Raw genomic sequence first — 24,715 nt, forward strand, 5'->3', positions numbered from 1 at the left:
GCTGGGCGTTAGGGGGATACCATGCCGATGGCGCATACCCTGTGCTTCGGAAGCAAGAAGTACAGGCCTGGAGCTCTGGTGTCTGTGTCCTGGTGACGCCATTTCTTTACAGAATAGTTGTAAAACAGGGCATTGTGTAAGTGAAAGTGCGATTGTGAATGCAGGTTGTCTCACTGGACACTTCTGAGAGTGGGACTTTAGAGTCTGCAAGATTGCTCTCCTCAAATCCCGACCTCTGTGTTCCCACAGTTCTTACAACAGCGCCATTGAAATGGTGTGGAGCACGGCTGGGAGGGAGTGGTGCCGCCTGGGGCCCAGGGGATCCCGCCTGGCTCTTTCTGGGCTCAGTGGCAAGCCTGGTGTTGTGACTTCCACAGGAAGGGACAGTGGGTGGTAGCTGAGCTGATTTTATCTCTGAACTCATGAGGATTTTCAGGTTACTGATACACTAAGGTCTGACTCACTGGAAGGACTGACTGCATGTCAGATCTATGCCCAGGAAGTCCTAAAATGACAACTTACAAAGGTGTATGTTTTCAGCTATGGATCTGAGCAATTTTAAACCCAGACTTGTTCAACTGTCTTGATTGTTTAAATGTAATACGGTTCAAACTCCAAATACTTGAACCTTTTCATGATGTGACTTTTAGGTGTAACAGCTATTTGGTAATTTTATTCACAAAATAGTATTTAAGTTTTGGATAGCAACAATCTTCAGACAACAAGAAAATAAAACAAAACAAAAAAAAGAAAGAAAGAAAGAAAGAAAGAAAGAAAGAAAGAAAGAAAGAAATCCCACCAGCAGAACTTTCAGAAACATGGTTTTTATTCTCGCTGTACCTTCTCGATGCCCAACAGTCTTCAAAATGAGGGCCTCTGGAGCTCGATGGTTCTGGACAACTGCTGACTTGTATTGCTTTTTAAAAAATAACTACAATACACTTTTATTTATTTATTCCTTTAAAGCAGCAGTACCTGTTCATATTTTGTAATAAAAACCTAAAATATTTCTAGTAGTTCCAAGTGTCTTATATTTATTAAGTGTTGGCTTCATAAGCTTTTTCAGAAATAAGTGCACTTCTACAGAGAAAATGAATTTGAAATGAAATGAAAAATAACTGTCACCATAGCAAAACAGCTGCTTTAGCATTTTCCGAGTTTTAACAATTCAAAGAGAGAATATATCATGTAGCCAGGGTCTTTTCTGACCCTCAAGTAACTTACTTGTAGACCACCAAAAGACAGGTAGCTATTATTCCTGACAGCATAAACTTTCTAAGGTCTTCTATATCAAAACACCAAAACATGCTTTAAAATCCTTAGAAATGCTCAGCTTGTACAAAGTTATGCATGTGTTAAAAAGCTATGCTGTTACAGGAATAAATGAGCCCTATCTTAAGTCTTAGCAACCAAAGAATATTTTAATATCCCATAACTGACACTGTCGATAAACTAACAGCTGATTAGTTACCTATGGCTAAGTGGTCACTGCTTCTTCTGGACAGCCTAGGGTTTCACACACCTGCAGACTTCGCTGTTAATAACTGCTTTAACATGCCGGGCAGTGGTGGCTCACGCTATAATCCCAGCACTCGGGAGGCAGAGGCAGGCGGATCTATGTGAGTTTGAGACCATCGTGGTCTACAAGAGCTAGTTCCAGGACGGGCTCCAAAGCCACAGAGAAACCATGTCTGGAAAAAACAAAAAACAAAAACAAAACAAAACTGCTTTAACACAAAGGTTTTAATGAAAAAGCAAAAGTCTGTATTAAAACAGGAAACTAATAAATTTGGATTATACACACTTCCTATATCCTTAGAAAAACCCAAACCACAGAGCTTGTAGTAAAACTTTGATTCAAAATAGAGACTAGAGAAAATGTCACTATTCCCAGTGATTAGATAGGCTTTGTCACTTAAATTACATGATCCCCCTGAGACATGGGGGAAATATAATGGAAAAAAAGCCAATCTCGGGGAATCTTTGCTATTTCCTTAAATTGCACCCTGACTCATATTTTTAGCTTTCAACGGGACAGGCACAGTCTAGTTTCCTTTAGACAGCAGCTTAAGAAAGGCTTTCACGAGAAACCCCTGAAGACTGAATTGTGTGCTAACTCCAGCAAAGCCAACTTCCCACTGCATTTCACTGTTTCCTCCAGTCACAACAGGGAGGTCAGACGAAGTGCTGCGCCCTACACCATGGAAACACAAGCTGGGTAATTCTTCTTTACACTAATCTCAACCTACCCCAGTCACCTGGACTTGACGATGCCGTCATCCTGTGGTAGTTAGATAGATATTGCACCTGAGCTAGAGAGTACAGCAAGATCTCCACGTTGAACCTGGTCACCCCACAGTCCCATTTTACAGCCTGGGGAGGGGGCGGTTTCCTGCTGCTAAATACTTTTGAAATAGGTGAGCTGGAGAAGCTCATATACCCTGCATAAATTAAGGCAGCTAATTGAAGTCATCAGTGAGATGAGATATCCACCGTGTCCAGTCTGCTCTCTCCAAACACTCGGTGGTCACAGGCTCAGGCTACAGTTGAGCCGGTAGGCTGACAAGTGGTTAGTACTTGCCAGACACAGAAACTCAGCAAAACACTTCAAGAGCTGGTGATGGCCTTTGATCAAAGAGGAGTCATCCAGCAGCAATGTTAAAAAAAAAAAAAAAAAAAGCTTTTGGAAATTTGCACAACGCATTACTCAGTCAGTCCCCCGAGGAGAGACATTTCCTCCCAATAAATCCTCATTCCATCTCCATCGCAGATGGTAAATCTTTGCCATTCACTGAGAGGTTACTTCTCAACTACAACTTAGGAAACTAAACCTCTTCAGAGAGTTGTTTTAGAATCAAAACGCTGAGCAAGAAAAGATGACGTCACCACTAGGGAAATGCCCAGGGAATTTGATGCTGACTTTTCCTGTCCAGTCTCCAGTCACACACACCCAGCCTGCACCCGATTCCTTCACTCCACTGTGGGCTTTAACCACAGTGATGAGCTAACCATGAACACGACCCTGTCAAAGGTCTGTCATGTGGCGTCTAGCGCTCCCTGGGAAGCGGAATTCCACTCGCCACTGACAGCCACTGCTCAGGAGCTTTGGTTCACTGGAAAACAATGGCACAAAGGTTGCCTACCAGCACAGCAAGGACATGTACCAACTTTGCAGAGAGCCAAAGTGACTACTCACACGCTTGTTCTCTATGTGTTCATTGACATGATCGGAAGTTTAACATTTAAAAAAATAGTTTAATAAAAATACACTAGGTTCTACAAGCAGCTTTCATGGCCATTTCTGAAACTCAACTCACCATCACCCAGTTAAAATAATGCCATCCTCTTGTTATAAAAGAAGTCCTTGTGTTACAATAAAAGTAACTGGCACTTGCTCAATCACAGCAGTGTGTCCCCGTGTGTGTAAAACAGTCGTCACTACTTCTCAGCGAAGTCAGCCTTGGAAGATGCTGGAGTGAGGTGAGACATACGTCCTCACCCTGACCGAAGCTCACCGCCGCTCTCCCAGGGGCTGTGTGAGCACCTGGCAGGGAATTCTAATGTTGAAGTCGGTATTCTTCTCCCTAAGTTCCTTAGGACCGCCACAGAAACTGTCTTCACTCGGAGCCTACAATGTCCAAACCAACAGGGCGAGTGTTCTAACAGCAGCTACAGATGGCTTTTTTTTTTTTTTTTACTGATTCAAGACCCACACGCTTTGCAGTGAAGCAGGTACACCAAGGGTGAGTGACCTCAGGCTGCCACGCTGTGCAGGCTGCCGTCAGTGCTGTGCAGTTCTGGCTGGATTAGTGTTGCAGTTGGAAGCGCAGCCCATGGGCAGAGTGGACCTCAACATGCACGTGGGCAGTGCAGTTAGGAGGACATGTCGGTTCCTTTTGTTCCAGTACCTTTGTATAATAAAGTTAATACAAACAACAAAATATTTGGAAAAAAAAAAAAAAAAAGAAGAAAGAAAAGCCGAGCGATTCCTGTAGTAGTCTCAGAATCCGACCCTGTGGAAGTTTCTCAGGCTGGTGAGCGCCAGCGTCCTCGGAATGTCTGGTGCTGATGCCATCCAGCCTGGAGATGCAGCTACCTGAGTTCTTGGCTGTGGGTGACTGTGAACATCACTCATAATTTCCCAGCTTTCATGTATGTGGGGATGGAGCCGCGCTGCGTCAGCCCTTCAAACCTTTTATAGGTGTAATTGAGGAAAACCCAGTCTTTGGATTTGTAGTCGGGCTCTGTGGTATTCGGCACTGGAAAGAGAAAAGAGTTAAGAAGGGCAGAGGGACGTCACTAGCTGCATGTCCCTCACCTTGCAGGTGACTGCTGTGTGAGGTCTGCTGTGAACCTGTCTTACCCGGCTGTAAGATGTCAGACTCAGGGAAGTCATCAAAGTTGGAGGTGTCGTCAATGCTCTTGATTTCGATAGGAATGGCTGCCGGCCTTTCCCTGAAAGAGCATGGGAAGTTTTCTTAACTCTTCACTGTCCAACAAACCATTCTTGAAAGTCCTGTCCACCACTGCATGGGACAGGAAACCCAAGGGCGCCTGCTACGCATCTGAACACAGCTATGCGGATGATGTCAAGATGGCTGAGTAATTTTTCACTAAAATGTCTTTATTTGCTTGGAATTTTTACACGTTTGCATGAAGACTTTCTCACCCAGTGTTCCCCATCTAGTACTAGAGACTGAACAACAGCTGGACAAATACTCTACCACTGAGATAAGACATATTTTTTTTTTAAGGTGAAAAAAAACAAGACCCAATGAAAGGAAAATTAGAAGAGAAGGAATTTGGGTTTTTGTTTGTTTGTTTGTTTTTTGAGACAGGGTCTCTCTGTGTAGCCTTGGCTGTCCTGGAACTCACTCTGTTGACCAGGCTGGCCTTGAACCCAGAGATTCGCCTGCCTCCCAAGTGCTGGGATTAAAGGTGTATGCCAGCATTCTGGCTCAGACACGGCATCTCACTGAGATTTATAGGTGATATGGAGTCTGTGGAGACAGTGAGATCTACCTAAGTGAGTCAGGGCTACAAGTCTAGTGAGGATTAGTGAGCCTGTGCAAAAGAGGGCACACATACATGTCAGTGATAAAATCCGAATGCAAAAACTTGTCAGTCATATAAATTTTAAGAGAACCAGAGAGGTTAGGTTAAAAAAAATACCTCCACAAAAAATGCCTTATGGTAGTAGATACATTTAACTATAGAAATAGTTAAAAGAAACCATCACTTAAAACTTTTAAATTACACTTAAAACTTAAGTTATACTCACTCTCTCTCTCTCTCTCTCTCTCTCTCTCTCTCTCTCTCTCTCTCACACACACACACACACACACACACACACACACAAACCCCACAAGTGTAGAGGTCAGAGGACAGCATTCAGCTGTTGGCTCTCTCCTCCTACCACGCAGGACTGGGGATTGAACTGAGTCTCCAGGCTTTCCCTGCTGAATCACCTCAAAGGCCCTTTATCAGCTTTTATTTACTTTTTTTCAACAAATTTTTAAAGGATCTACTGGGTGCTAAGCCTACCACACTATGAAAAAGCACGTACTGTCTGTGTCTATACAAGAATTAGTCTTAACTAAGAGTAATATGCGCCTTCACTAGAGGTCCCACTGTGTGCCCAGGACTTTCATGAGCACACACCATACATTTCTCATCTTCCCCTGAGGAACTGTTGACATCTTGTCCATGGTGTCTTACCTAGACTTTCTAGACCCAGGCACGATGACTATGGAAGTCTAGTTAAGACTCAACTGGGTGGAAAGAGCCACAACCTTGGCCTCTGTCCCCAACTAGCACTGAGCTTAGACAGGCCAGGCTCTGCTCTGCGACCTTTCCGTAACAGACACAGGGAAGCAGAGCAGCAGACCAAGTCTATGACGTCTCAGATGAGGCAGAGCTGCCTCTTGTATTTCGTCTATAACAGTGGTTTTCAACCTTCCTGTCGCTGTGACCCTTTAGTGCAGTTCCTCACGCTGTGGTGACCCCACCCATAAAACCATTTTTATTGCTACTTCAAAACGGTAATTTTGCTGCTGTTATGAATGTGTTTGTTGATGGTCTTAGGCGATTGCTGTGAAAAGGTCGTTCAACCCCGCAAAGGGGTCATGAACTACAGGCTGAGAACCTCGGGTCTATAAGAATCAGAGGCACATTAACCACCAATCCAGAAGCTCCCTTTGTCAGCCCAGGCCTCAGAACATACCTGATGTGGCCCCAGTCTACACCCTCAAAGAAGGGGTGGGCTTTGATCTCTTCTACACCACCGTTCCCAATTCTGTTTTCAGAGTCGGTACAAAACCTAGGAAGGGAAAACAGACGTCAGCCACATACTTCACTTGCAACTCTGATTGTATCCCTTCAAGTGTTTCTAGGAAGCATTCTAATTTAGTGATTGAGTACACTGGGGTAGGAGAAACATGGAGAAGTACAATCACCCACAGACATTCTGCAGTCACTTCTTTCATTGCTTGAAATAATTAAAACAGGGCTGACATGATTACTTTAAGACTTTTATCACTTAATGTACTAAGAAAACTTCGCAGCGCTGTTCAGTATTTTCCTGTGAGGTAATTTTTTGAGACCTGTGTATGGAGACATCGTAGTGTTACATCCATCGATGCTGCTGAAGACTTAGGTGAGTTCCAATTTTTCACAACTAAAATAACACAAGAAATGTGCCTAACTCTTTTTGCTCCTACATGGTAACACGCTCTATTAAATTCCCAGAAATAGAACTGCTGGTCAAAGGCCATGTATAGTTTAACAATTCTATACAGTACGCTGCCAGCTGTCCACTGACAAGGCTTGTCACAGTTCATATCCTGTTGGGGATGTCTGTTCACTGTGTGAAGATACATTGCTGTGACTGCCATAATAAGAGCAGAATGGCCATTGGCTAGGCAGGAGGTACAGGCGGGACTCCCAGGGAGAGAGAGGAAGAGGGGAGGATCTAAACACGCAGAAGAAACCAGGAGACACGGAGAGGAAACAAGAAGAGAGGTAAATACCACAGGACAAACACAGATTAATAAAAATGGATTAGTTTAAGTGATAAGAACTAGTTAGGAACAAGCCTGAGCTACAGGCCGAGCTTTCATTAATGAGGAGTCTGTGTCATTATTTGGGAGCTGGCTGGAGGACAGAAAAAGAGTCGTTACAACAGCTCTTTCTCCCCTCACAGGAGTGCTGCAGCACCTCCTCCCACCGCCCTCTGCTTAGGTGCCTGTGACTTTCATGGCAGGGGCTTCTGCTTCTAATACATTTACCCTCCTTTCGTTTCTGACACACCCAGTCCTGAAGTCTAACAGAAGTGACCCTTTGCTAAAAATATCAGTATGTCCAAGAAGATCTCTTCTCTGATCTAAACCCCGCTTTCCCACAAACTTCTTTGTAAGCATTGGCGTTTTGGAGGGAAGGAGAAGTAGGTAATTAAATGCACTGGCAGCTCTTGCAGAGGACCTGGGTTCAATTCGCAGAAACCACACTAGGTGGCTCACAACTGCCTGTAACTCCAGCTCTAGGGATCTCCTAGCCTCCATGAGCAATACCCAACACACTTAAACATAAAAATTAATAAAGTCTTTTTAGAGTTTGAATTTTGTAAATCCTCTATTAAAACTGACCAGATCACTCGGCATTCTCTCCCCGCCCCCAAACACCTGCCCTGCCTCAGAGAAACAGCTCGTGTGGGCACTGGGAAGTTTTAAGTCACCAACCTGAGAATCAAGTCCTTGGCTTTCTCAGAGACAGGCACTTCTGGAGGGAATGCCAGTGTTTCCTTCCAGCTCATAACTTTCCTATATGTCTCCTGAGGTGTCTCAGAGCAGAAAGGTGGGAAGCCTGGGTGTCAGGGAAACAAAAATTACCAGCTTTGGTGATCAGTTCAACCAGACCTACAAGTACACGCCACGAGAAAAAAACCTGAGTGTTCTGTAGCGACATCTGTTTCTTATAGGTGTTGGTTTACTGTAAAACTACTAATGAAGTCCATAAGGATGTAAAGCCCCACCTCATCTTATCCGAACCCTGCATATGGCATCCGATAAGGGAAGCCATAGGGATCCTGGGCAGAAGAAGGTGGGGAATAGATTAAAAATGGCTCTGCTATTTTTGTCTGTCACAGAAGTATCCGCCAATAGAGGTATGTACCAATAGAAGTATCTGCCAATAGAGGTATGTACCAATAGAAGTATCTGCCAATAGAGGTATGTATCATGCATGTAAACAGGACTCACCTATTAGCATTTCATACATGATCACTCCCAAGGACCACCAGTCACACAGTTTGTTGTAGCCAGTCTGCATGAAGACTTCTGGAGCAATGTAGTCTGGTGTTCCGACTGTGGAATATGCCTACAAAGCAGCATCCTGTCAAACTGGCATTCTGAACCTCTCAGACAACATCTGAGTGTGGATTAGTACAGGAAGAAGCACAGGACAAGCACCCCCTTACTGGTGACATGTAAGGCAGGGTGTCACATGTAAGGCTGACTGACAGGTGCTGAGTCAGGCACTGTGGACAGAACACAGGATGCTGGGCTGAGGAGAGACCCTTCTTCTACTTCAAAAGGGAGGAAAAGGCTGCGTCCAGTGGCCCTGACTTCTGCTCACTACTCATGTGAGCTGCTCTCTGAGCCTCAGCTTCTGCTCACCAAAGATCCAGGTGGGAGAACCTACAGCAGCTTGATCTGAGGCCGCAACAAAAAGCGCGCTCACAGGCTGCCTTCCTTAGAACGTAACTCCATCGAGTTACGTCAGGGGCTCTGTGCACCTTCCCCTTGATCCACATCAAATTCTACAAAACCATTATTAGCTGCTCTCAACAGGGGCACTATTGTAGAAATCACCAAAAGTGGGACAGAAGACGTCACTTCAGGGACCAGGGGACAATGAGACCTGCAGTGGGTGGGCTGAAGGAATCTCCTGACCCAGACATTGATGAACTCATCGCTGCTTCTTCCTCGGGAGCCACTGACCAACGACAATTTCTCTTAGGAGATACAGAAACCCTCTGCCATGCTTTTATTTATTTATGAAGACAGGGTCTCACTGTGAAGCCCAGGTTGGTCTCAGAACCCAGGATGCCCCTGCCTCAGCCTCTTAACTAGTGGGTTTCAGGTGAGCACCAATGCCAGCCCCTCAGACAAGTTTTTAAGGGGTATTTGTAAGGATTCAGGCATTATGCCCCTATCACCTGGCAGAATGCTCTCAGCCCAGGGTCCCATGAGTGCTAGTCTGCACACAGGTACAAAGGACCCCTTTAAAAGAAAGAGCCCCACCCACTTATGCTCTTTCCCATTCTTTCCAGCTGTTCCCCTGGGGCAGACAGGACTTTTCCTGTCTCCCTCTTGTCTTCTGTCCTCTCTCTGTCTCTGTCTCTGTCTCTTCACCTCTTTTCTCTTTCCGTTCCACTCCCTCCCCGTTCTAATAAAACTTCTAAGTTCTGTCTGCCTGGCGTATTTGTTCCCCGCCTGCCCCCGCCCATGGAATCTGCCAAGGTTCCCCTCAAGCTTTGTCCCCTTGCCTTTAAAAACAGGAAGACTGTAGTATTTTCTCAAATGTAACATCTGATCTAAAACGACTCATTCAAAAACAGAATGAAGTTTTTTCCTTAACCAACAGATGAACACACTTTAAAAAGTTTATCAGAATATGAAGTTTGCTGCTAATTGGACCAATGACCAAATGAACTCAAAAATGCAAAATGTCATTTAATTGTGTTGGACATGGCAGGCTATTGTCACCTGAGTCTAGCATTTCCCAAGGGAACGGGGAGTCCCCAGCTTCATCATTGCTTACTTGAACTCAACAAATACTGACAAGGTATCTGTCTGCATGTGCTGGGCACTGTGTAAGAAACCAGGAAGACAAAGTCAAAGCTACACTCCTGATTGCAAATGTTCACACCTCAGTTAACTATACAAATGCAGACAGGAAAGGGAGGAAAGCAAGTCTTACATTCACTAAAAAAAGAGGGAAATGGCATTAGTGAGAAACAGCCAGGGCTGGAGAGATGGCTCAGAGGTTAAGAGCACTGACTGCTCTTCCAGAGGTCCTGAGTTCAATTCCTAGCAACCACATGGTGTCTCACAATCATCTGTAATGAGACCTGGTGCCCTCCTCTGGCCAGCAGGCATGTATGCAGGCAGAATATTGTATACATAATAAATAAATCTTAAACAACAACAACAACAACAACAAAAGAAACAGCCATAAAATTCAACGTTAGGGGCTAGGCTTGCCTATTGAGACAACTGTGTCACTGCCAACACCCCAAGCTTCCTGTTCCATTGGTTACAGGAGTTACACCACCCCAGGCAATGAGAACGCTGGCTATGGAGAGGAGGTGATGTCTCCTCCCTGTTCTCTGTACGAAGTAAGGGGATAGGGCCATAGTGAAAACAGACAAGAGTTAAAAGGAGGTATGGGTTAAACAGCCAAATCAGAAACACTAGGATGAGAAACAGAGCTTGCAGCTGGTTATGAGCTAGCCAAGGGGACCTGGTAAAAGAGACTTGGGATCTGAAAGAAAGGCCAGTGTTGGTGGTGGCTGCAGCTCCGGGAGACCCTCTCCTTCTGGAATGTACACTGGACTCTACTGCTCTTTTATGTCTGCTTGCTTCTCACTCACAGATTAGGTAGAGACAGCATCAAGAAAACCCACCTATCTCAGGAAGGACACCCAAGACCATCCCAATGACAGTTAACCAAGCTTAATTGCAGCTTCTTCTCTGTGGTGTGGGAACAAACAGCTTAGTGTAATCACAGACAGGAGGACAGAGGCTGGTGAAACGCCCGACAGCAACAGACAGTCACAGGCAATAACTAATAAAGCTGGAGTCACAGACAGACACAGCGAGGCTTCACCCCAACTAACTGGGTGGGCAGCATGTGAAGAACTCATGATCAGCTCCTGGCTGGGCCAAGACAGTGTGGTCCTCCACAGGCTCAGCCCATGACAGCCCAGAGAACTGGCCAGCCTCAGCAACTAGTGTCTGCAGAGCCCTTACGGATGAATCTCAACAGCCTTTTCTCTCAGGAACCCCGATACCACTCTAGGAAGCTTCTCTCTTTTCTTGAGCTTCTTACTTTTCTGAAACCTCCGTCATAAAACACACTGCGCTCTGTTCACACCCACAAGTGTCTGAGTCTTTAATCTTCACTGGCAGCAGAAAACGCAGGAGGGGGTTGCTGTCCCAGTTGACCTTTGGTGACCCCGTCCCTGTCCACCTGTGCAGTCGGAGCTACTGAGGAAAGCACCTCGAGTTCCCAGGGGGACAGCATTCTTCAGGACTCACCAGCTGCCTCCTGTTCTTCTTCCACGTCTCCGCTTTTCGCTTCGAGTTCATGTTCTGAAACGCTAATTCCAACAAGACACCACGACCGTCAGAGGGGAAATGGACAAAAGATGCAACTGCACACCTACACCTAAAGCTCAGGCAACTCAGGAAGAGCGGGGGAGCCTCACTTCTTCACAGAACTAAAGTTCCAAGCTACAAAATTTCAACCAAAGGAAAAATGCAAACTTACAGAAGTCGCTTGGTGGGTTGTGTGTGAGGTTTCTATAGAATTCAGTCCTGTGCGCTTTCTTTAACCCCGTGCACAAACCAAAATCAGATAATTTTACATGTCCCTAAAACAACAACAAATTCCAGTGAAGTCATGTTAACTTTGAAGACAAAAAAGTCCTTAATATAAACTCTGATGCCATTATTATAAAAATTCTTAAAACACATACAGCTAAAAATTTGAGATTATACATGTCTGAGGATGATTTTTAAAAACAGAAAACAGGGAGTTTTATTTTTTTTTTTTTTGTAACCCATTTCCCGTGATGTTACTCCAGAACAGCCATTTATGTACTATCTATGAAAAAGTTTAGTTAATCCAAAACAACCCAAGCCACGGCTGCTGTCTGCAGCCAAGAAACCGGCATGAAAAACCCAAGGACTCTCCCGTTCCTCACATGCCTTGGCGTCCAGTAAAAGGTTGTCTGGCTTGATGTCCCGGTGGATGAAGCCCAGCTGGTGGATTGCGTCAATCGCCAAGACAGTCTCTGAGATGTAGAACTGCGTCTCCTCTTCTGTCAGGGTGTCCTTCTTCATCAGCAGCGTCATCATGTCACCTGCACAGGGCGAAGCACCGAGGGACTGCGAACGGGGAGGTGACTCGCCTCACCTTCCTGCATCCACCCCAATTTCTGTCTTCTCTCACATCCTCCTTCTGCTTTACTCCCCACAGCCGTCAACAGCTTTAATCTTTGCTGCTGTGAGGCAGTGACCCCGAAGCCTCAGGCGCAGGTCCGTTCATAAACATCAGTAACTGTCTGGAGCCCTGGTGCTGTATCATGGGAGTGCGCAGCAAACACCCTCTTGAGGAGACCCTCTTCAGACGTCCTTTGTACAGACTGTGTCATATTTGCGGTTTTATGACTTGCCCGGTACCTCAAACAACCCACCAAGTGCATGCAATGGTGTGTGTGGGGAGCATGCTAACTTATCAGGGCCAGAACAGAGTTTAGAAGCACGAAGAGTGAACAGGCACGCCTAGAAACCAGAATTCTGTCTTTCTGCATACAGGCTCTCTTCCCTTAACTCTACAGTGAACACAAAATGGTAATATATAAAATGTTATCCTAGCCGGGCGTTGGTGGCACACGCCTTTAATCCCAGCACTCGGAAGGCAGAGGCAGGCGGATCTCTTGACTTCGAGGCCAGCTTGGTCTACAGAGCAAGTGCCAGGATAGGCTCCAAAGCTACACAGAGAAACCCTGTCTCGAAAACCCAAATAATAATAATAGTAATAATAATAATAATAATAATAAATAAAATAAAATTTCATCCTAACAGTCCTTTGGAAATTACATGATTTGTGGCCAAATCATCTTCCATTATTCTGGAAGTAAATACTAAAAAAAATGATGGGTATGTATACACTCAATAAAATTCAGCAGTAAAACTGGGTGACATTATTACTTCATATGCAGATGAACTTATTACGTATGCAAATGAGCTCAGGTCTGTCTGCCACTGCTATTTACCTCCAGGAAGAAATTCCATGATCAGATAGAGATTCCGCTTGTCCTGAAAACTGTAGAACATCTTCACCACCCAGGCACCGTCTGCTTCCACCAAAATGTCTCTTTCTGCTCGGATATGAGCCACCTAGATGAATATGTTTTGAAAAGACAATTGACCCAGAAAGTCTCACTAAATATGCAGAACCCAGGAGGCTGTTTTTATCTTATTTCATTAAGCCTCGAGGGTGAGCAGAGAGCCAGCAGATTCTCCTCCACTGTGACAGGGCCCACAGGAGGAGACAGCAGCAGTGCTCAGGGAGCCTGTGTCTGCTCTTCCTGCGGTCACCAAGGACAGGGAGTGTGGTACCTGAAGGAAGGGAGCCAAGACAGCAACCATCAGAAACTAAAACCTACCCAACTTTCTGCCCTTGAACAGAACCACGAGAAAGTAATGGCTTTTGTCATTCACAGCCCCAGCCTTGCTGTTTTCTGATAGCAACAGAGCAAACTAACACAGAGGCTGTAAAGTTGGAAAGACTGAACTCTGAACTTAACAACTGAAAACACCAGACTATAAATTCAGTACCATCTAGTAAACGAGGTCTCTTTTATAATTTTCAGCATCAACACTGCCCTGAGCCCTCCCTCTCACAGAGGCCCTTGGCACTGTACATGTTGGGAGACACACCTGCTCTTTCTCAAGCATGTCTGATTTCCTCAGGATCTTCATGGCATAGATGTGCCCCGTGTCTTTCTTCTGGACCAGCCGCACCTGGAGCACAAACGCAAGCGCTGAACAGTGGGAACCACACACACACACACACACACACACACACACACACATTTAAGGGGGGACAGGGATCTCATGTAGCCCAGGCTGGCCTTGAACTTATTATTATGTAGCTGGAGATGACCTTGAACTTCTGATCCTCCTGCCTCCATCTCCCAAGTGCTAGGAGTACAGAGGTGTGCCATCACACCCGGTTTCTATGATGCTGAGTCAAAGGCAGGGCTTTGTGGATACTAGGCAAGCACTCTTACCAACTGACCTATGACCTCGGAGCCTACGAACTATATTTAAACACCATACAACATCTACTTTCAACAATGGTGATGTGAACAAAGCAGCTCACCTCCCCGAAAGCTCCTCTCCCTATAACCTTCAGAGACTCAAAGTCATCCAGGCCAAGTCTGGTCCTCTTGAGCCGTAAGAACTCTGTTTCTTTGCGAGCATGCTGTGATCGGCGTAACTTTTTCTATGAAAAACAGAATTTAAAAAGATGATTTTAAAGTAACCCTGTCTCAAAGGCATGTGTAATGTTAAAAGACAACAGACATAAAAACAAAGACAGGCCGTGGGGGTGCACGCCTTTAATTCCAGCGCTTGGGAGGCAGAGACAGGTGGATCTCTGCGAGTTCAAGGCCAGCCTGGTCTACAGAGCGAGTTCCAGGACAGCCAGGGCAACACAGGGAAAGCTTGTCTTGGAAAACCAACAAAACAAAGCAACAAGAAACAAAGGCATAGCGACTGGAGAGAAGTCTCTGCAGCTAAGATGTGTGATGTTCTTGTAAAAGACACAAGCTCAGCTTCCAGCATCCATTCAGCTCCGGGCATCAGGTGACTCTGGGATCCTCAGGCATTGCACTCAAATGCACAAATCCACACTCACTCACACACATATAATTTTAAAGAAGTGAATGGATGGAGGTATGGTACCTTAATTATTATATGCTTGTCTATAATCTACTTGTCAAGTCAAGTATTTACTAAGCAAGGGAAGAATAAAATAGTATTAAGAAAACATTTTTAAAACAATTATTAAGTCTGTATCCTTGAAAGACTTTATGGGCTGCATCACCTTAACCAGTTTATTGTATGTGTAAGTTGATGCCTTCTGAATGGTAACTTAACTAACAAAAATAAATCTTAGACAGTGCAGATGCCAGGAGTGTTCTGGGATGTGTGTACCTACTTATTTTTGAGACAAGATCTCAGTGAGTAGCCCAGGCTTGCCTGGAACTCAAGGCAGTCCTCCTGCCCCAGTTCCTGAGTGTTGGGGTCACAGGCATCCATCACCAGGCTCTGCTTGCTTCCTCTGACACTTGTTTTTACTGTCAGGGAACTGGCTCCAATTCTTTACTTTCCAAGGTGCTGTCACCACTACTGTGACCTGCAGAAGTCACATAGCAGCAGTGTTCCCATGGAGATTTACTTAAGAGTGAAACCTGGGCTGAAAAGATGGCTCAGAGGTTAAGAGCACTGACTGTTCTTCCAGAGGTCCTGAGTTCAATTCCCAGAAACCATGTGGTAGCTCACAACCACCTTAAATGAGATCTGGTGCCCTCTGCTGGTGTGCAGGCAGAAGACTATACATAATAAATAAATAAATAAATAAATAAATAAATAACATCTTTAAAAAATGAAACCCATTCTTGCATAAATTTCAGCAAATTTCGCAAAACTTCATACAAGTTTCCAACGACATGAAATTGCAAAATAATAATTACAAAGTAGCATTAAAATACCCAAGTTAGCTGGGAATGGTGGCACACACCTTCAATCCCAGCACTCAGGAAGCAGAGGCAGGTGGGGATCTGTGAGTTCCAGGTCAGCCAAGACTATAGAGACCCTGTATCAAAAACGAAAGAAAACCAATCAACCAATTAAAAAAAAAACAAACAAAACAAAACCATCCGAGTCAATACTATTACAGTAATACTCTGATTTGCAAAGATAACAAAATAAGAACTATTAATAAGCAACATTTTGAAATACCCAAAGGCTGCATCTGGAAATCATTTTCTTGTTCTAACCTCATTGACTCCTCATCTAAGAAAAATCAAGTTCATGACACAGTGATTGTTCCCAGTAGAGGCAGCACACACTGGAAAATAAAACCATTGAGCCCCTACTCATGTTCAAGTGATCCTATCAACCTTGAGGTCAGGGACTCAAGTCCTAGCACTCCCATCAGTTTGGACACACTGCTCCCAAAGCAGCTCAAAGCAGAGCCACTCACCTGTCCTGCACCTGTTTGTCTGTTGTAGAGTAGTAGGTGTCTAACTAGAAGTTAGGTGTCTAATTAAGTCTGCACATCATCAAAACAGAATTCTAATACTCGTAGCAGAGGTAGGAGGGAAACAAGGAATGTCTTCAGTTCACACAGTTCAATGAAGCTACATTAGTATTTTATTTAATCATAAGGATGCTTTGCCTGAATGTATGTCTGTGCACCGTGTGCATGCCTGGTGTTCACAGGTCAGGGGAGGGTGTCAGATCCCTGGAAACTCAAGTTACAAATGGTTGTGAGCTGTCATGTAATTGTTATAGATTGAATCTGGGCCCTCTGCAAGAACAGCTAGTGTTTTTAATTGCTAAGCTGTCTCTCCAGTCCCCAATTTGATTTGTGGCTGGCTGGCTGGCTGGCTGGCTGGCTGTGCGTGCGTGCGTGCGTGCGTGCGTGCGTGCGTGTGTGTGTGTGTGTGTACACCTTTGGATAGGAACCAGGTAATAAAGGAAATGAAGATATAGCAAATAGCAAATACTGTTTTATATATGTTACTTAAAAAATAAGACTGCACTTATCTTGGGGTTTGGGAAACTTTAACCCTTTAAATAGTCTAATGCAGCTAAAAGCACATCTATATGTTGTAGAATATTAGTTGAACATCTGTTTATGCTGTGGAATATGTTAATGGTGCAAAGATGTGTTGCATTCTTTATGTTGCATTTGTTCAACTCTGTGAAGCTGTGTGGCTTTGCCTGTCTGAAACACCTGATTGGTCTAATAAAGAGCTGAACAGCACAGTTAGGCAGAAGATAAAGGATAGGCGGGGTTGCCAGGCAGAGAGAATAAATAGAAGAGCAAAGAGGAGGAGAGGAGGACGCCAGAGGCCAGCCACCCACCTACACAGCCAGCCATGGAATAAGAAGGAAGTAAAGATATACAGAGAAGAGAAAGATGAAAGCTCAGAGCAAAAGGTAGATGGGATGACTTATGAAAAGCTGGCTGGAAACCAGCCAGGCTAAGGCTGGGCACTCGTAAGTAAGAAGACGTCTCCATGTGTTTACTTGGGATCTGGGTGGCGGGCCCCCAAAGAGCAAAAAATAAAAATACCAACATGAAGCTCGAATGTCCACAGCACCTGAAAAATTAAAAAAAAAAAAAAAATGGACCTGGGTCCTTTAAAAGGTTCTGCCTTACAGCAAGCCCTTGAGCAACCAGTATAATAAGGAGGGGGGAAAGCTAAGAAAACAAAAAAAACAGAAAACAAAAAAATGCTATAATGCAAGCTTCGGCATTTTATTCTAGAGCTCTGGGTTTGAATGCAGTTCTCAGTCATGCACCTCTGTGTAGGGAGACATCATAACCATGCCTCCTAAGGGCTGGCTACAGATGTGCTTAACCACACCTGTCAGGGTATGGTCAGGGGATGTTCAGGATGACACATGGGGGATTCTTAAGGGGCAGCAGACACGTGGGAGCTCTCTCTAGCCTCCCTAGCTTGCTGCCTCTGGGCACGCTCTAGCTTGCGCTTGGCCGGTATTATTTGAATAAAGATATCTTAACCTACAAGCTCTCGTTACACCTCTGACCAGGTCTCCAGCTCTTGTAGGCTTTGCTTTCACAGATCCAAAAAGCTGGCAGAGCCAGATGCTAAAGCCAGCCGCAGAGGTCACTGCTTAGCCGTTTAAACGATCATGCAGTCAAAAAAGACTAGAGATATGCAGTAAAAAAGGTCCAGACAGGAAAAACAAAACAAAAAACCCTCTAAACAGGTTCCAGTGTGTTTAATAATGTGCACAGGCATAGGAAAAGAAGGATGCAGACAGTCATAGAAAGAAATAGTTTAAAAATAAAGTCTTTAAAGAGAGAAGTAAAGTAATATATATACAATATATATACATATGCATATATACACACATCTATATATGTATATGTATATATAAAAATAAGCCACGTTAAAATGGGAAATACAGGGAGTCTGTCTGGATCCAGTGTGTTGCTATATTGACCTTAAATTTTTTGATTGCTGATAAGCAAATGACAACTGCTAAGAGACATGGGGTTGAAAGGATGCTGAAATAAACCAGCCTAGATATTTTAAGAGTAATTAACTTTAAGATGGAACTCAAAAATGCATTGCTTTGAAGAAGAGTTTTTGCTTGTATTTCCACAGGAAATGAGAAGCTGGGGGTTCCTTCAGGGTTGATATGGATCAGGTTTGATCAGGGGAGACATACTGAATCTTGACAGGTCATATATATTGATGGGGAAGGTCCTCCTGTGTATGTTTCTTATTGATTGTTGAATAAAGTTTAACCAATGAGGCAGCAAGTCAGGGAGGATTCTGGGAAATGTAGTAAAAAGAAGTCTTGTGATACAGGCAGACTCATATATAAGCAGGGACAAACAGGAAGTCATACTCTTTCTCTTGCTCTTCCTCTGGTCTCTGCTCTGGAGTCGCCATGTGATCCACTGGCAAGAGAGGGTGCCAGCGGAAGGTGTCCTTGATAATATAAGGCTTGTACAATATATAGATTTATGATAATTAAGACTGAGCTAAAAAAAAAAAAGACTGAGCTAGCTGGGGGTGGATATGTAAATATGAGTGGTAATTAAAGAATTTAAATAAAAAATATATTTAAAAAAAAGACTGAACTAGCTGGGGGTAGATATGTAAATATGAGTGGTAATTAAAGAATTTAAATAAAAAATATATTAAAAAAAAAGACTGAACTAGCAGATGAGAAATCCTAGTCATTGGCCAAGCAGCATTTGTATCTAATATAAGTCTCTGTGTGTTACTTGGGACCCTAATGTAAGGAGCCGTTACAAGCTAGTGCGCATGCGCACTAGGTAACTTTGTAACTTTCCATCCCTTGGTCTCCGCCTCTCCCGTGACGTCATATGGTCCGATCAGCTAACGTCATATGGTCCGACGAGCTTCAGCCAGTCAGGGAGTAACACTTCTGAGGCGGCTAAGGGATGGGTTTTTGGGAGTTCGGAGTCTCCGCTCTGTAAGCTGATGCTCTCCCTCTCAAGACGCATTAAAGCTTTACTGCAGAAGGATCCTGAGGAGTGTGCCGTGTCGTTTTTTGCTGGCGAGACGGTTAGCGCGAGACACCTTAATGTGGAGGCAGGCGGGACTCAGGCAGATGGAGTAAAGACTTACCATTACAATATATCAACAAGGATTACAGCTGGTCTTCCCAGGACTTGACCATTATCCCAATTTTTGCAGGGACCCTTAAAGTTGACTTCTCCCACAGACAACAGGAAGAAATCCAGAGAACATGATACCCACATTCCCAAGAGATGGGGTGATTGTTGGTTATTTGGTGGGTTATACATGCTTTTACTCTTGTTTGGGGTATTGTGCTTATGTAGCTCACTTAAAAATGCAATGTATAACTAAGACATGAGATTAGTAGTTAATCTATAATGATCAAATTTGCTCTGTGCATGGGTTGGCAGCTCTGAGACTTGGCTGGTTTTAAGTCCCAGAACTCGAGGTCTATCTTTTAAGGATCACTTGGTGGCACTGTAGCATTGTGTCCCTGTGGCAAAAAAAGGTGCCTGCTTTGATGTCTAATTACACACAATAAATGAACACAAGACTGTGGAAGATGGTTCTGAATTTGTCCTTCTCACTGCTGCAAAATAGCACAGTAGTGTTTAGCTACAGAAACCTGTCTCATCCCAACAGAAGATACCTGGCTGCAGTTTCATAAGATGTGCTTATGATCTACAGACAAGAGTCTGCCAAAAAACTCTCTAACAATAGCACCAAAAAATTGCAGTCACTGAGTATCTGACAGGTTCTCACGCCTGCAGGAACACAGCTCTCCAGCGACAAAACAGGAGTGACAATGTGCGTCACCGCATTCCGAATAGAGCACCAGCCCCAGGACACCCTACTCAGTGAGGTCAGCTCTTCAGACAGCACTGCAGTCAGCACTGCAGCCCGGTGGTAACTGAGGACCCACTGTACCTGCTCAGAGTGAACTGAAATAAGATCCCTGTGCTAACCCGGACTTTCCCCTCCTCAGGAAAGACCTGCAGGCAGATGGCTGCTTCACACAACTCTCTTCTGCAGCTTAAATCAATTATTTTGGTTTTCCCATTAATAAACTTCTACTTTGGATGACTTTTGCTAATCAGCGTATCTCCTCCCCTATGTTTTGAGGCAATCTCATTTTGTAGCTGGCAATTCTCTTGACTCCCCGTCTCCACCCCAGTGCTGGGATTAAAGACTCCTTTCCTCTTCAAATGATCAGATTCTCAATCTTCAGGATGCCCAGGCGTCTCTAAAGCAGTCAGGATATTTCAAAGGTCTGAGCTATTAAAGGGTTTAGCTAACAGCTTCCTGTCAGCCACTGCTGTACACAGCCACACACAGTTTAACCATCTCACGGCTCACTCATGAACCACTGCACAGACCATTTTCTGTTACAGAATAAATTAAAGGTATTAACTTTCACTGAAAAACTACGCTTGAAGGTAGCTCAGTTGGTAAAGTGCTTATCTTGCAGACACAAAGAACCAAGTTTAATCCCCACGATTTATGCAAACACGCCAGGTGAGGTGGCAAACACTTATAATCTCAGTACTGGGGAGGCAGAAACAGGTCAGCTGGCCAAGCAGCCTAACCTACTTAGTGAGCTCCAGGTCAACAAGGAAAAAGACAGTATTGCTGAGAACTGGTACCCCAGGTTGTCCTCTGGCCACATGCACCCCACACCTACACACATTCGTGAGAAAAATTTGTTTTTTTTTTTTTTTTTTTTTTTTTAAGAAACAAGAAATTCTAACTCCTTATAATGACAGTTCTAACATTGAAGAGAATTGTTTTACACACAACATAATCAAAGCCCAAGCACTGAGCTTCACAATAAACACATAGGAATTTTAAAATACCTTCACAGAAAAAGTGGAACGTTTAAAAACAGATATTACGAACCACCGACTTTTAGAAGCAAAACAATGTGACATTTTCTAAGAGCTATTTACAAGAATTAAGAAAAAATCATTAGTGCCCACCAGGGGGCGCCATGACCGCTACAAACAGGCCTTCCCAGACAGTTCTCTGCCTGCCACTTGGCAATATTTTTAAAAGCAGCTTAAAATTTTTTTATGCAAAAGTCCAGACTTCTAGATCTCGTACAACAGGAACCTGGCCACACTGGGCTAACAGAGGGGCAACTGTTTTGCAATCTGTCATCTGACATGCCAGATCTGAGCTCTTGGTGTCTGACAGGTCTTCATTAATATAAAGTGCAATATAAGAAAACAACAAAAAACCCAACTATTTCTTCCTCCTCTTCTTCCCTCATTTCCTTCCTTTTCCCCGAGACAGGGCCCTGCTATATACTGCAGGCTGTTCTTCAATGAACAGAGTCTCCAATGTGCTCAGCGGGGGCTTCTATTCTGGTAACCAACCTCTCCCTAAATTTATAATTTAGCCAGGCGTTGGTGGCACACGCCTTTAATCCCAGCACTCAGGAGGCAGAGGCAGGTGGATCTCTGTGAATTCGAAACCAGCCTGGTCTACAGAGTGAGTTCCAGGACAGCCTCCAAAACCACAGAGAAACCCTGTCTCGAAAAACCAAAAAAATAAAACCAAAAAAATAAAACAAAACAAAGCAAAACAAAAAAACCGAAACAGTGGATTTACCCATTCTACCATGGATAAAGTAGTCACGAATGATCTTAAAAACACATATTTATTTCCTGGCCTCTTCATGCTTTGGGTGAGCCTCTCTGGAAAGATGGTGCTTTCAGGCTATCCCAAGTACAGAAACCGTCAGTGTAGAATGTAGGACAAGTGGCTAAGCCATGAGGGAGGATTTCCCAGGGAAGTCAGACGTTAGGGAGGAGAAAGTGCTTCAAGAGACAGAAATAGCACATGAAAAGGGCCACAGATAAGCAGGAAAAAAAAAATCACAGCAATTGGGTACTGGTCAAGGCTGGATGACATGCCGAGAGCTAAGGCTAGAGAGAAACAGGCCACCAGAAAGAAGCCTGTACTGCATCACGTAAACTACTCTTCTACTATAACACAGTACCACAAGCAAGCAAACACAGAGACTGGGGGTTGGTGGGTGCACGGGGCATGACATCTCACTGAAGCCATCACAGGCAGGAAGGACAGTTAGCAGACTTCTGAGTACAGAAAAACTAGGGACAGGAGGAAGAGACCATTTCAAGACATTTATCAGCAAGATGCACAGCCTAAATTAGGGAGTAAATTGTTTAAAAAAATATTCAGGGAAAAAAATGTGAGAAGAGGGAATCGACAAGAAGGTCTAGAGCCCACCCATGTCCTGTACACCCAGAACACGATGGATGGACAGATGGGTGAGTGGGTGGATGGGTGGATGGAAGGAAGGATGAACAGACGGACAGACGGATGGTATCCAGAGTCCACCCCTGTCCTGCACACCCAGAACACGATGGATGGACAGATGTGTGAGTGGGTGGACGGGTGGGTAGGTGGGTAGGTGGATGGATGGACAGGTGGATGGAAGGAAGGATGGACAGACAGACAGACAGATGGTATCCAGAGCCCATTCCTGTCCTGCACACCCAGAACGCTGTGGATGGTATTCAGCAAATGTGATGCTCCTGGGGGCAAAGGCCCCCATCTCCTCCTCAGGTTCCCACACAGCAACACAGTAAGAAGCCACATTCAGATGGAGAAACCGACCATAGCCAAGCCACACAATCGGCTGACATGGTTTAGTACAGAAGGTTACGTTACCTCCTCGTCTGCCAAGCCTTCTTCCTCCATGGCCACTTCTAGTTTCTTCTGCCTTTTCCAAAGAAAAAATAATTAGACTTTCTAAATGTGTTCCTATTTCCATTTGAGAACTACAGGTATTTATTGAAGCCAATCAATGGGCACATTATGCTAAGAAAATCTTTCAAATTGGACCAAGATTCAGCTATTCACTGTGGTCAGGACTCTTTCTTGAGATACTTAGACTTAGCATTTTCATACTGACCAAAGCTTTACTGTTTATCCCCCAGTACAAAATGACGTTCCCAGCTCAGGAGAGAGTCCAATGGCAGACACATATATTTGAAAACTGAAAAGTCATATATGTATAGGGCAATAACTACTGATCAGAACTTTTGCTTTTCTGGGTAAAGACAGGTTTGACTCTCTGGATTTTTCTTTTTTTTAATGTGAAGTTAAGCTGAGTATTTCCAATGGGGCTGCAGATGGTAACGAGGACCATGGAACACGTTTTGCCTCTCATTCTTAAGTGAACAGCATTTCATGTCTACAGTGTTGGTTTTTTCCTAACTATGGATCTGGACAACTCATCCTTAATTAGCTTTGGATTATACAACAGAAGACTAACACTCTTGAATCTACTCAAATGGGGTCAAGGATTGAGGCTCAAGTACCACAGTCTTTGTATCTGCTACTCATGAGAACCCAACGAAAGATAAGCTCCTTTTTAGGTCAGGACCTGGTACATCCCATTCTATGCCTCCTCCTCTTCCTCTTAACATGTGTGCACAATGCTCTTCCTGGTCAAATGTCACTGTCGTGTGGGAAGGGCGGTCAAAGCACATGTCCATTTTGGTCCCCACACTGCCACTCCCCGCTCTCTCATGTAGCATCTGTGTGCACCAGTTCCCCTTACCAAACTCCAAGTTTCACTGAGGCAAAATGACAGCCATTATTTTTCTCTATTCCCATTAATACAACACAGCACCACTAATGCTATACATTCGTCAGCAATTTCTAAAGCCATCTCTCCAAAGGACAGCACAAAGGCACACCACAATGCCACAGCCGGAAAGATCTGTGTTAAACACAACTGACATGTGATGTGAGCACACGTACACAAGACTCTGGAAACCAGGAAATGAAACAAGCAACCAGGTCCAGGCAACTTAACAGAGGGCAGGGCTCCCGTCCAGTCACAGACAACCAACAAACCTTTAGCCTTTACTGTACCTGGTTTCTCTCTCTTCGTGCTGTAAAATTAGGTTGCTGTAAAAATTCTCCAGTGTGAGCTTGGCCACAGTCACTCTTTCCCTGGTATGGTTGCTCATAGGAAAGGTGGTTGCTGCCCCAGCTGTCACTGCCATAGTAATGGGACCTGAAATGACATAAAAAGAGCAAATTCTTCAGCAGTTTTTACAAAAACCAAACGTCCTGCTTCTTTTATCAAACTCTAAAAATGCTTACTTTCTACTAAGAATGATTCTATTAGTTAACAACCCAGGTTTCTTAATTAAAATAATACAAAACTAATAATAAACAGATGCAAGCCAGGTGTAGTGCCTCACACCTGGAACACCAGCACTAACCACCTTCCCCCAACAGATGCACAGGTTCCAAAGCCAGGGAAATTGATTCTGTTCTGGAAAAACCAGGAGCTAATTACGGGAGGATGCATTGGTGGCAGTCCACACACTCACAGGCTGGTTAGCTCACAAAAGGCAGCAGTGTGCAGCAGTGTTCAAAACAAGGAAGTTCCGGTCCGTTTTGCTGATTTACTGACCACCTGTCAAACTTTGTAAGATTTTGCCAATAGTTCCATTCCTAATAAATATGTCTCTAAAGATAGAATGTGTTTTCAATGGTATCCTATCAAACACGCATGCGGGCAGGCACCAGCACTCTGTGCAGGTGTATGCTTTAGAGATGGGT

The 24,715-nt window shown here is 44.3% G+C and overlaps 1 protein-coding gene across 3 annotated transcripts in view; it reads right to left on the reverse strand.

Moving 5' to 3' along the window:
- Positions 1-1,017: 1,017 nt before the first annotated feature.
- Positions 1,018-24,715, reverse strand: part of Stk38l (serine/threonine kinase 38 like) — a 59,688-nt gene continuing 35,990 nt past the window's right edge. The window contains exons 2-14 of one of the 3 annotated variants that reach the window (XM_027430098.2): positions 24,017-24,161; positions 22,805-22,856; positions 14,173-14,295; positions 13,728-13,811; positions 13,061-13,184; positions 11,991-12,145; positions 11,551-11,653; positions 11,319-11,380; positions 8,256-8,373; positions 7,737-7,860; positions 6,224-6,319; positions 4,364-4,455; positions 1,018-4,259 (exon numbers count right to left, since the gene is read on the reverse strand). In XM_027430098.2, coding sequence (XP_027285899.1) covers positions 4,132-4,259; positions 4,364-4,455; positions 6,224-6,319; positions 7,737-7,860; positions 8,256-8,373; positions 11,319-11,380; positions 11,551-11,653; positions 11,991-12,145; positions 13,061-13,184; positions 13,728-13,811; positions 14,173-14,295; positions 22,805-22,856; positions 24,017-24,150 — 1,395 coding nt within the window. In that variant the 5' untranslated portion in view covers positions 24,151-24,161 and the 3' untranslated portion in view covers positions 1,018-4,131. Of the gene's footprint in view, positions 4,260-4,363; positions 4,456-6,223; positions 6,320-7,736; positions 7,861-8,255; positions 8,374-11,318; positions 11,381-11,550; positions 11,654-11,990; positions 12,146-13,060; positions 13,185-13,727; positions 13,812-14,172; positions 14,296-22,804; positions 22,857-24,016; positions 24,162-24,715 lie in introns of those variants that run through there. The other 2 variants (XM_027430100.2, XM_035448640.1) reach the window with 2 other exon arrangements.

The sequence above is a fragment of the Cricetulus griseus genome, chromosome 8 (assembly GCF_003668045.3).
Source record: "Cricetulus griseus strain 17A/GY chromosome 8, alternate assembly CriGri-PICRH-1.0, whole genome shotgun sequence".
NCBI classification, from domain to species: Eukaryota; Metazoa; Chordata; class Mammalia; order Rodentia; family Cricetidae; genus Cricetulus; species Cricetulus griseus.